Consider the following 12,344-nt stretch of genomic DNA (forward strand, 5'->3'; position numbering starts at 1 on the left):
GAGAGCAAATATGATTTACTTCTCAAACAGCGTCCCGTAAGTACCTGTGCCATGTCACGAGAGGATCAGGAGATCCAGAAGTGATGCAGGTAAAAGTGACCGACTCCTGGTAGTCAGCGGTTGCGTTGAAGGACTGTTGGGAAACTGAAAGAACCGGAGGCACTGTGGATGCACAGAAAAAAAAACATGAGTGTCACAAAAGTCCCAAATTCGAATTAATCTGATTCTAAAACGGTTTACATGAAAAATGGTTGAAACAATAATACTCATCCTCTCTCACACACACTCTCTCTCTCTTAAAATCTCTCTCTCTCTCTCTCTCTCTCTCTCTCTCTCTCTCTCTCTCTCTCTCTCTCTCTCTCTCTCTCTCTCTCTCTCTCTCTCTCTCTCTCTCTCTCTCTCTCTCTCTCTCTCTCTCTCTCTCTCTCTCTCTATATATATATATATATACACATATATATATATATATATATTTATATGTATCTATGGCAGCACGTCGGCGCAGTGGTTAGCGTGGGTACGGCACAGTTCTGAGGTCATGAGATCGAACCTCGTGTTTGGAGTTTGCATGTTCCCCCCGTACTTGCTTGCACATTCCAAAAACATGCATGTTAGGTTAATTGGCTGGTCCAAATTGTCCGTTGGTCTTGAATGAGCGAGCGAATTGTCTGTGTGCCCAGCCCACTGCCCGAAGATAGCACCCCCGGTATATCCATCCATCCATCTGCACCGGATATATATATATATATATATATATATATATATATATATATATATATATATATATATATATATATAAAGAGCCCGCTACCCTACTGAGGATAAGCGGTGCAGCTAATGAGATGAGATGAGATATATAAGAGAGAGAGAGAGAGAGAGAGAGAGAGAGAGAGAGAGAGAGAGAGAGAGCAAGAGAAAAGAGAGAGAGAGACATAGAGGCCTGGATCTACCGCAGTTGATCAAACCCAAGGTGCAGACTGTACAAATATGCCCCTAAAACTGTCCATCACATTGTGTCCGGGTGTATGATGCTGGCTGGATCAGCATAGGTGGAGAGGCACAGTTAAGTAGCTGTGATTGTACAAAGGAACATCTGCAACCACTATTGCATAGAAGGGGGGGATGGTGTCATAATAGTCTGTAGTTTGCACTAATCTGTGGTCTGTACAGCCCTTTGAGACTCCTTGTGATTAAGGGCTAGAGAAATAAACATGACTGGACATTACCACAGAAGGTCACTGAGAACAACAGGTCCAAGATCCTGTGGGGCATCAAAATCCAGTGGTCCTCGTGGTAGTGGGGGCATTCGGGGCATTAACCCCCAAACTGGAAGACTATATATATACACAGTGTCTGGGGCGTGCATTTTTTACGTCGAGCGTACAACTTACACAACATTTTTGCCCGGGTGGCCGACAACTTTTTCACGAAAGAAAAAAAAAATCTTTCGTTTTTATTTTTATTTTAATTTTTTCAAATCAAACGTTTGCTTTATTACGATTTCGAAATCTTCGTTCGGTTTGGAAGTTTCGGGATTTCGGTTCGTTTGGCAATTTGCATACTCGGCAGCCAATCAGAAGCCTGCATCGAATAACTTCGTGCTTCCAGACTTTCCTGAGCGTTATAAGGTCGAGCATTTGCATTTCATTTTCCAAAGTGGAGGCACAGAGAACACAAGAAAAATGGAGTAGTGGTTAAGAATCAGGCCAAAACCTCAGCCCCAGAAGAAAGATTCAAAAGGAGCAAAATTTGGCGCATCAAAACGTAAACGTACATTAAAAGCATCGTGGAAAGAGGAGTTTACGTAGCTTGTAGCAGACGACGCAACGCAAACATTGCTTGAATGGAGATGAGTAAATACAGGTACATACTGATGGCAGATGGAAAACAGTGATGTCATATACGTGCAATGAATGGTATAAGTAGATTTATAATAAACTTAATTTTAAAGTGTTTTTGTTATATATTCTGATTGTCAATCCTTAATACTTTGCAACAATGTTTTTTTTTTTTACGATGGATAGTCTTATTGTGTTCCAAGTGGTGAAAAATGAGGCAGGCAACTTTATGGCCGGGCAGGCAACTTTTCAGAGTTGTCTGCCCTGGTGTCGGGTAACTTTTTTCAGACACTGATATATGAATATATATATATATATATATATATATATATATATATATATATATATATATATATATATATATATATATATATATATATATATATATATATATATATATATATATATATATATATATATATATATGTGTGTGTGTGTGTGTGTTTTTTGTCTTAAGCCACCAAAACCGTATACATAATATACCACAAATCAGCACTTATCCTACTTATCCCACATTGCTTAAGTCCCTTTAACACAGCGATTTCAAACTCAATTGCACAAGGGGCCAAAATTCAAAACACACTTAAGGTCGCCGGCCAACCAGGATAAACATTTTTTGAACACACTTAAACTGAATGTTTTCGGAACATAAATATGAATAAAAACAGACAAGAATATTAAATTTAATCCTTAAATCACTTATACAGTATTTATTATTTTGCTGTAAATAAAAAAATCTTGTTAAATTATACAACTTAGAACTTAACTTAAACAACTTAACATTAAAATATATCTCCTGTCAAAAGTAAAAAATATGAAAATGCTACACAAATTATTTTGTAAAAACGTCACAACATTCTGAGAACAGGGAGCCTGATGTGCTTACATTTGGCGCAGACGGGAGGGAGTGCTTGCACTTTTTGCGTAGCTCCACCCTTTCCTCCCACTCACCCAATCAAATAACTTTAAGTTATCTTCCGGTGTTTTAGCCTAGATGGTAGTGTGCCCGCTTTGAGACTGGCAGGTCGCTGGTTCGCGCCTCGACCGAGACATACCTAATTGGTATATTGGCGGCGCCCTCTGGCTGCGGCTGCATCGACTCGCTACAACGGGTCAGGTGTATCGACATTTTGTTCTGTGTACATTGTTACAAAGAATGACAATACAAAGGAAATTATTATTATTACTATTATATTTACAATTTGTTCCTGGATTCATCAAAAAGTATCTGAACACTGAACACAGATTATATAGTTAGCTTTTATATAAAAGATTATTTAGCGTTGTACAGCCAAAACAGGTTTTTTTTGTGTGACACCTTGACCGTAAATTGTGGTGAAAACGTGCCCTATATATTCTGAAAAGTACTGCTATTCTAATCAGTTTTTGGCTTTGCGTGTATCTGAACAGGATCGAAGGCCCAAGTTTTGAAAGAGTTGGAGAAAATTTGCATGCAATTAAATTTGTCTCTGAGCCACAGGTACTCATAGAAAAAGCCATATCTGGCTCGCGAGCCATAGGTTCCCGACCCCTGGTATATAGTGTAGTATACGTCATATATGAAGGAATAGGTAAAGTGACTAAAACGTCAGAATATGATGTCCAGGAATGAGGCGGCGTTGTTCATATTGACGGGCCATTAATAACAATAATGTAAAATGGTCTTGCGGGCTGGATATGATTAGACGGCGGGCCGGGAGTTTGACACATGTGCTCTAACACTATCATGTATGTTAACTTCCTTGAGGTGAGTTTACAATAGGCACCCCCATCAAGCATTAAATGCTTATGGGGGAAAAAGTGGTCTAAGCAAAAATCAAACACTGACTTATTCTCAACAGCAGCGATTCTGTGGTTGAGAGAAGCAAGCATCTGCCTGATGTGATAACCATTGATTTCTAAGACAATCAATTCTTGCTCCCAAGTGCTTCCCACTATTGCTTTGCAACACTTCCCCATGCCGAAGCGGCCTTGTTAAGCGGCTGCGCCACTTCAAAAGAGCAAATCAACCAACCTTGTGCTCGTTACAGCCATGAGACCCCCTCTGAACAGTCACTTGAGACATCCATATTTTTATTGTTGATAAACTGACACAAAAGTACCATATAGGGCGGACCTATGGCAATGCATACAGTAGTTATACATGTGCATTACTACACAATTTGACAGTGTACTACTGTTTTGATTGATCCAAAACAAAATATCGGAATGTATTGTATGCAACAAAAATGGAACCTGGGCCACAGCGGTTAGTGTGTCATCAATTACTGTCATGATTACTGATTCGGGGTACCTGCGGCTGCCCCGTTGGCGCCAACAGCCCTGAGCGCTGATTGGTTCCCTGACTCCTTTTAAACCCCCGGCTTCCAAGAGGAAGCTGTCAGACCGTCCTGCGAACCTACGCTTTTGCTAGGCAAGCTTCGTACCTTCCGACAATCTCCTGTCCTGTTTTCTCCTGCCTGTTACCTGTTGCCGACCTGTTTCTGGACCTGTTTCTGCCCTGCTCTTCCATCCTGGCCATCGACCTGTTTTGCCCTGTTTCCTGCCTGATACATGTTGCCGACCTTCTTTTCTGGACTCGTTACTGTCCTTGCTCCCCCGTCCAGGCTATCGATCAGCTTTCCCGCCGCCCAGGACTATCCTCGCTCGACACAGAAGTGCCACTTCCGCGTTCCTGCCATGAGTTACCCGTGTCCGACGATCATCGGATCGTGGAAGCAAGTTCTTTCTTTTTTTTCTCTTTCTCAATAAAACTGAGTAAAAACGAAGGCTGGCTTGTGACAATTACCTACCAGAACACCATTGCTTTAGATCAGTGTTTCTTGACTGGTCTCTCCCTAATTACAAGCTGTGACCCAAATAAAGAAAAGAAAATCCACTTTTCAAATATAATGGATCAATGGTAGTTTAAACCAGAAATACAAAAATATGTTTACTTTTTTTTTTTTAAACAAAATGACCAGAAAAAACAAATCAATACTTAATTAGCTGTGTTTTAAATTAAATACAAAATGCTTGAAATGCAATAAAAAAGCATGAGGAAAAAAATGCCAAATTTTTGTTGGACGTGCTGGTTATTTGACAGCACACGAAATAGTTAAACGCACTAGTGCGGTCAGGATTCATTATCCCCAATCGCATGTTTCTAGGAGCTTGGCCTGAAAAGATAAAAATACTTTCATGTGTAATATCTCGTTTTTACTGTCTTCTCCTCCTAAAATGAACAGCACTCATGCGGCCTTGATCCATTATCTCAGATCTGAGTATTTCAGCACGCAGATGTATGTTAAAAAAGCTCGTTTGTGGATTTTCGGATATCGTAGGGGTTCTTATACCAATTAAACACAATAAATAGTTTACGGTATCTGGGTTTCACTATGCTCAACATGTGTAAGCATAGGTCTTTTTCTCTGCAGTCAAATATTATGGTAATTAATCTCAGAAAGGGTCCGCCTGTATAGTAGAAAAACACGGCAGTCTTGAGTGCTGAATGCTTTTAAGGCTGTCAGGAGAACACTCGTGGGATGGTGGGACCTTGTCAAAACAAGTCATTGTGCACACTGTAGGAACAACAGCGTGTACCAAATTGAGCGCAATCGTTTGGAAATGGAAAACTGGAAGTATGTTGCACCGGACATGATACCCGGTGGGTTAAAATAAAATTTGGTTAGATTACCCTCCTTTTGGTCCCCGAAAATAGTTGCCACATATATCCCAGGGGATGTTTACTTGCAGATGATACTGTAATGCCTGGTTTAAAGTGGTTAACAGGCAGCCCGCGCAGTAAATCCCTATTCCTGTTTTAAACATCTGCAGGCAAATGGGTACTGTTCTTTTTAGGCAGAAAGAATGGGAAATAATTGATATTTCAAGGTATTTCTCCATGTTTATTAGCAGATTATTATAAATACGTTTCTACCGACAGACTACTGTAATCTCTTTTATTGTGGGCAATAGGGACCAGAACCCCCTGTGATATCCGAAAAGTGATGTAAAACACCCATGATCCATTTTTATCACGCACACTGGCTGGCCCCCCTCCCAGCAATAGTCAACCTGAAATAATAGGTTCTGTTGATTTTAAGCAGAAAGGGCAGGAACAAAGAGCTGCCACGCATGATACAAATTTCCTCTCGCGCCCCCTGCTCTCAGCAGTTGATTGGGGTTTAATGGATGAGGGCCAAAACAGTGCGGTTCATTTTAGGTGGTCAACAATACCATGCTTCAACAACCAAAACTGAAAAAGGGGCTCTGCCATCCTCTGCTCTCAGCAATAATCAACCAGGGATAATGTATTGTGGTCACAATTGCATTTCACGACAAAAGTGAATCAGGCAGTCCCCTCTGGCAGCAGTATGGGATTATAGGTAATGGACTGTGGTTGCACGAGTGCAGTTCATTTAATGCGGAAATAACAGCAACAAAAGAGCCTTTCAGGCCTGACAAAAGCCCACTCTACCGTGCCACATTTGAATGGGTGCTCTTTTTTTGCAATGATTTCTGAAAAAAAAGAACTTCACGGTCCATTATTCCCAATCACGTAATGCTGCGAGCGTTAGACAGCCAGAGTGCGCCTTAGTCGGGCATGGTGGCTTTTTTTTAGCTGTTATTCCTGTGTAAAATGAATTACACTCATTCTGGCTCACCTAAGATTAAATTTAAAGTTGTGGCTACAATCATTTATCACCAGTTAATTATTGCTGAAAGCAGGGCTCGTAGAATACATTTGTGTGACATGTGGCAGCTGTCTTTTGCAATTCTGTCCAACAAAAAGTGAGCTGCACTCGTGCAGCCACCATCCATTATCCCTGATCATATAATACTGTGAGCGGGGACCAGCTGAGGGCAAATATTGTTGCAAGGCGTGCCGTTATGGCCTGTCTAAAATGAAATGTACCATGATGCATTATCCCTTGTTGACTATTGCTGAGAGTAGGGGTCGGCAGAGGACATTTTGGGGGTTTGGGTAACAGAAACGTGCCACTGTGGCCAGCCTAATATGAACTGCACTATTGGCCGTGATCCATTATTACCAGGCAACCACTGCTGAGAACAGGTGCCGAGAGATATCATTTGTGTTATGCGTGGGGTCTTTTTTCCATTCTTTCCATGAAAAATGAACAGCACCCGTGCATCTGTGATCCATTATTCCTGATTGACTAAGGGGGCTGGGAGAGCGCATGTTAAAAATGGGGGCCTACTTTGCGGATTTTTGCATTTCTCAAGGGGAGGTCTCCATTAACCGATAAACGAGGGATTATTTATACAGCCCTTAAGCACAAGGAGTCTCAAAGGGCTTTACAGACCGCAGATTATAGTAAACCATAGACTATGATCACACTATCCCTTGATCTAAAACCTTCATAAGGGCAAGGAAAAACTTAAAAACCTCAACATGAGGAAAACGAAGAAACCTTGAGAAGGGACTGCACATGAGGTAATCCCCCTTCCAGGATAACCAGGCTGCAATGGATGTTGTAATAACAAATAATAAACAGATATTGTCAACATAGAATATAGGTTATTCATATGCTATAGAATAGAAGTATTTTAAGCCTAGATATAAACAGTTCCATTGAGGTTGAGGATAGAATATCAGGGGGCAGAGCATTTTTTTAGTCATGTAAATGATTCATTCAGATTGCAGTCAGTTGAAATATTCCCTGCATGTAATTTTAGTTACCGTGCTCTAATTATATGAACCCTTTTCCAGAAAAACAAACTAAAAAAACATAAACAGTAAGGGCTTAGTGGGAACTGCCATTCACTGCCATGGTCACAAGCCAACTCAGAAGCAGGCCATTGAAGATATATGAAGTCAAACTCATTCAAATTTCATTCTGTAAATTGCTTGTGAGCACGTCCAGTGGTTAGGATTCAGCATACATAACCTGAATGATAATCATCTTGACTGATAGTCGTTTGTTTTTCTCGACAGCTAAAAGGAGGAAAATTTGTGGGTGCAAACTTTGAGTGGACCGCCCAACAATTAATGTGTCCAGCAATGATAAAAACATCAGGAGGACGACAACATGATAGCTTGTTTTTAACATAGACAAGTTTTCTTTTTATGTAAGAATACAACAACAGATAAATGAAGCCTGTTGTGCCATTTTTTGGTACTGATTTAGCAATACCCGAATAAAAATAAATCAATTCACTTTCATTGATAACTAAAATGGCAGAGTTGGGGGCGATTACTCTAGTGATCAATGGAATAATCGATAGGCAATTGCAAAAGGATTAGTCTGTGCCGGCCGTAAAATAATTAGCAGATAATGAATAAAAACCACTTAGCATATAATTTCTAAAAAATAGCCGAGTCATTGTGATGTAAATTTTTGTTTACAATAACTGTCCTCTAAGAGGGATACACATATTTATACATCATTTGTTTAAGAATACAATACAATACAAAACAACACCTGTGTATCATCTAGAATTCTGACTGCCTACAGTCCATGTATCATCCTGAATCAGATGCACCTATTTAAGGTGGTTAGCTGCATAAAGACACCTGTCCACCCCATACAATCAGTGAGACTTTAACTGGTAACATGGCGAAGACCACAGTGCTGTCCAATTAAACCAGAGACAAAATTATACACCTCCACAAGGCTGGAAAGGGCTATGGAGCAATTGCTATGCAACTTGGTGAAAATAGGTCTACTGTTGGAGCAATCATTACAAAATGGGAGAAGCTAAACATAACGGTCAATCTCAATCTGAGTGGAGCCCCATGCAAGATATCCCCTCGTGGGGTCTCAATGATTCTAAGAAAGGTGAGGAATCAGCCCGGAACTACACGACAGGAGTTGGTCAATGACCTGAAATGAGCTGGGACCACGGTTTCTATGAAATCATGCATGGCACGAAAGGTTCCCCTGCTGAAACCAGCATGTCAAGGCCCGTCTTAAGTTTGCATATGACCATTTGCATGATAGAGAGGTTTCATGGGAGAAAGTTTTGTGGTCAGATGAGACCAAAATAGAACGTTTTGGTCATTATTACACTTAGCGTGTTTGGAGGAAGAAGAATAAAGAGTACAATCCGAAGAACGCCATCCCTACTCTGAAGCTTGGGGTGCTAGTATCATGCTTTGTTTTTTTTTTCCTGCACATGGGACAGGACGAGTGCACTGCATTAAAGGAAGGATTACTGGGGCCATGTATTGTGAGATTTTAGGGAACCACCTGCTTCCCTCAGTCAGAGCACTGTGAATTTCCCTGTGGGGATGAATAAAGTATCTATCTATCTCTATCCATCTATCATTGAAGATGGGTCGTGGCCGGGTCTTCCAACACGACAAAGACTCGAAGCACACTGTCAATAAAACCTAGGAGTGGTTCTGTAAGAATCACGTCAAGGTTCTAGCATGGCCCAGCCAGTCTCCAGACCTGACTGAAATCGAAAATCGTGTTTCTCAGCGACAACCCAGAAACCTGATTGATCTAGAGAAGATCTGAGTGGAAGAGTGGTCCAAGTACCCTCCTGCAATGTGTGCAAACCTGATGAAAGACTACAGGAAACGTTTGACCTCTGTAATAGCAAACAATGGCTATTGTACCAAATATTAATATTTAATTTTCTCAGGTGTTCAAATACATATTTGCAGCTAGACCACACAAATAAATCGTTAAAAAAGAATCATGCATTGTCATTTCTGGATTTTTCTTTTTAGTTTATCTCTTCATGACCCCTCTATGATTCCTAAGTGGGTGTTGAAATACATATTTTATTCACTGTACATAGTTGACCCCAGGTTACAGTATCCCTATCTTAAGATGTTTTCATGTTACGATGTGGAGTGAGATGTTCTTTCACCCAACCACAGCATTTCCCCCACTAGATGTCATTACCCAAAACATATTTAACTGCCAAATTTGTGCAAATTTCAATATTTGTTGTGTATGACTGTGACAGGTAAGTCTTTCAAATTTTTGTTGTTATTGATAAACATTTGCAACATGGCATCATGAAAATGCTGATACATGTACACCATCGGCTGAACTACTTCCCATAATATTTTCCCCTTCAGTTCAGAATGTTGTGTGCTACATAAAGACTTTGTGAGTGGGAAATACATTACTGTATTTTTGTAATGTATTTGTTGAGTATCGGTCCCCAAAAGGGAAAAGCAAATGGACATAAAAATGGAATCGAAGCTTGCTAATATCCAAAAATATGAAGTAGATACACACATCGCAATCCTTGTTTAGTTGCATGGTCAAATGGCGATCGGATCGTTGTTTAAAAATAAAGCAAGTACTCTTCTAAGGGCATAGCAATCCTGTCAAGTGGAAGTTTTTAAATCCATTAATCTGTTGTCACAATTTCCTCTCCCATCTAGGAATTTTTGCTTGTGTTTTTATGTGAAATCAGTGGATACGGCTGAGGCAAATGCTTGATCGACTGCTCAGAGATCAGATTGGCGCAGCAGGCGTCTTACTTCAACGCCGCGATGCCCTTTTGGCCAACAGCCTTGGAGAACAGACCACATCACTCGAAAAGGCCTTAAGCAAGCTAAAAGCCGACCTCTACAACAAGTTCAAGTCCGAGGTCTTAAACGTCAAAATAGAAAACACTGACTGATTGACCAGCAAGACTGGTTTCAAGACTGACTTCTGGCTCTTCTAGTAGAAAATAAAGACACACACAAAAAAAAAATCAGGAAAGGAGGAAAAAGAGAAAATAACGATCAAAAATGGGGGTGAGATGTCAAGGCAAACATGAAGTTGAACATGAATTTGACATATTGTGCTATACATGATTATGCTGATTTGATATTTACATATCTGATTACTTCTCTTGTGCGTTGATGAGAAGTGATCTAGGATACTCAAAATGCCTTGTTATAAATTCTGATTCGATGAAAAGTGTTTTGGTTGCTAAAGGGACAAGACAAGCTTGCTTTTTCCTTCTCTGCCCTTGTTTTCCTTCTTTTCACCTTGCATATAATAAATAGTGGAAAAATAATAAAAAAATAATCAATCAATCAATCAATCTGGATCCACCTGCTACTTCACTGGACCAGCTCAAGTCTTTGAATGCATATTTATTTATGCAATTAATAGAGGTCGACCGATTATTGGGCGGGCCGATTATCGGCACCGACATTTGGGAATTTGATGGATATCGGTATCTGTCTTTTTTACTTATTCTACGCGCCGATTACCAAGCACAACACCGAACAACAGCGGAGCCATGCTTTTTTTTTTTACCCCTTTTGCCTTCTGTCTCTGACGCTACACAACCTGCGCCTTCTGATTGGATAAGCGGCCGGGGGCGAAGCAACTAGAGCAGAAATCTGTCCCCACTCAGAACTGCCCAAAGTCTCATTCGCAACTAGCATCGTTTTTCCTCTTCACCTCCTTTGTGACCACTCTTGACCGAAATGTCGAGTCAAAGTCTTCAAAGTGCAGCAACGCTCACACGTAAGCAGACAACACTGATGTCTAATCCTCCTTCGCTTAAACCCGCATTCAGGGTGGTCAGGGTGTCCCCTGCCCAAGACCCGAATATGGCTGGGATGGGCTCCAGCACCCCCCCAAGCCTAATGAGGTGCAGATAATGGAGAACATATATATAACTATATATATATATATATATATATATATATATATATATATATATATATATATATATATATATATATATATATATATATATATATATATATATATACGCTGACCACAAATGTAAGAACAACTTTATACTGTCAATTTAGTTATAATGACTACTTAAAGGTTATAACATGGTAACAAGATAGTAACAATATAAGTTGATGTTTAAGCAATGCATATCAAGATGGTAGCCCTTCGGGCTAATCAGAAACAAAAAGTTGTCCTCAGCTTCAAAAAGGTTGGTGAGTGCTACCAAGAACAAAGGGGTAATACAAATTGAGGAGACCGAAAGTGACAAAAATGCACCATTTTCCTTCTCTTTTTTTCCTCCCAGGCTTTTTGAAGTGTTGGGGTACCTGTAGCTGCAAGATGGTGCTCAATTATGTCCAGTAGTGATATGCTTACCAAGTCGAATCCCTGAAGTATTTGCCGACTAATGTAATTGTGTGGTTTATGAACGGCGAGTCGATGCTTTTGTTCACGACATACATGGTGACTTTTGAAGCCCCGCGAAGAGAGTGTACAACGTGACGGTTTAAGAAAATGATTCATCAGGTTTGAATGGAGTTTGAAATAACGTGGCAAAGAAACACTATGGCTTCACCTTTACTAGAAAGTAAACTGTGTCATCATATTGATACCTCAATCTACCTACCATGTCAAATGTCACAGAAAAACAGTTGAGGTGCAAAAGTATCTTGGAACACCAAACATCCCCAGTTTTGAAAGTCCCCTTCGGTACTGGGAATCACAGAAATATATTCATCTCATCCTGTTCAAAGGGATTCTTTAAGGAGTTGAAAGTATCTGGGAAAAAACAAAACGCTTGAGTCTAAAATCTTTGCAAAGAATAATATTGTTTCAATAAAAATGCATGAGCATT

General features: G+C 40.1%; 1 protein-coding gene across 4 annotated transcripts in view; it reads right to left on the reverse strand.

Annotated features, from left to right (window-relative positions):
- Positions 1-12,344, reverse strand: part of ncam2a (neural cell adhesion molecule 2a) — a 343,057-nt gene that overhangs the window by 76,410 nt on the left and 254,303 nt on the right. For all 4 annotated transcript variants that reach the window (XM_088331814.1, XM_088331815.1, XM_088331813.1 and 1 more), the window contains exon 6: positions 45-162. In XM_088331814.1, coding sequence (XP_088187940.1) covers positions 45-162 — 118 coding nt within the window. The remainder of the gene's footprint in view (positions 1-44; positions 163-12,344) is intronic.

The sequence above is a fragment of the Urocampus carinirostris genome, chromosome 3, assembly GCF_059441175.1.
Source record: "Urocampus carinirostris isolate Australia breed hairy pipefish chromosome 3, RoL_Ucar_1.0, whole genome shotgun sequence".
Classification (NCBI taxonomy): Eukaryota; Metazoa; Chordata; class Actinopteri; order Syngnathiformes; family Syngnathidae; genus Urocampus; species Urocampus carinirostris.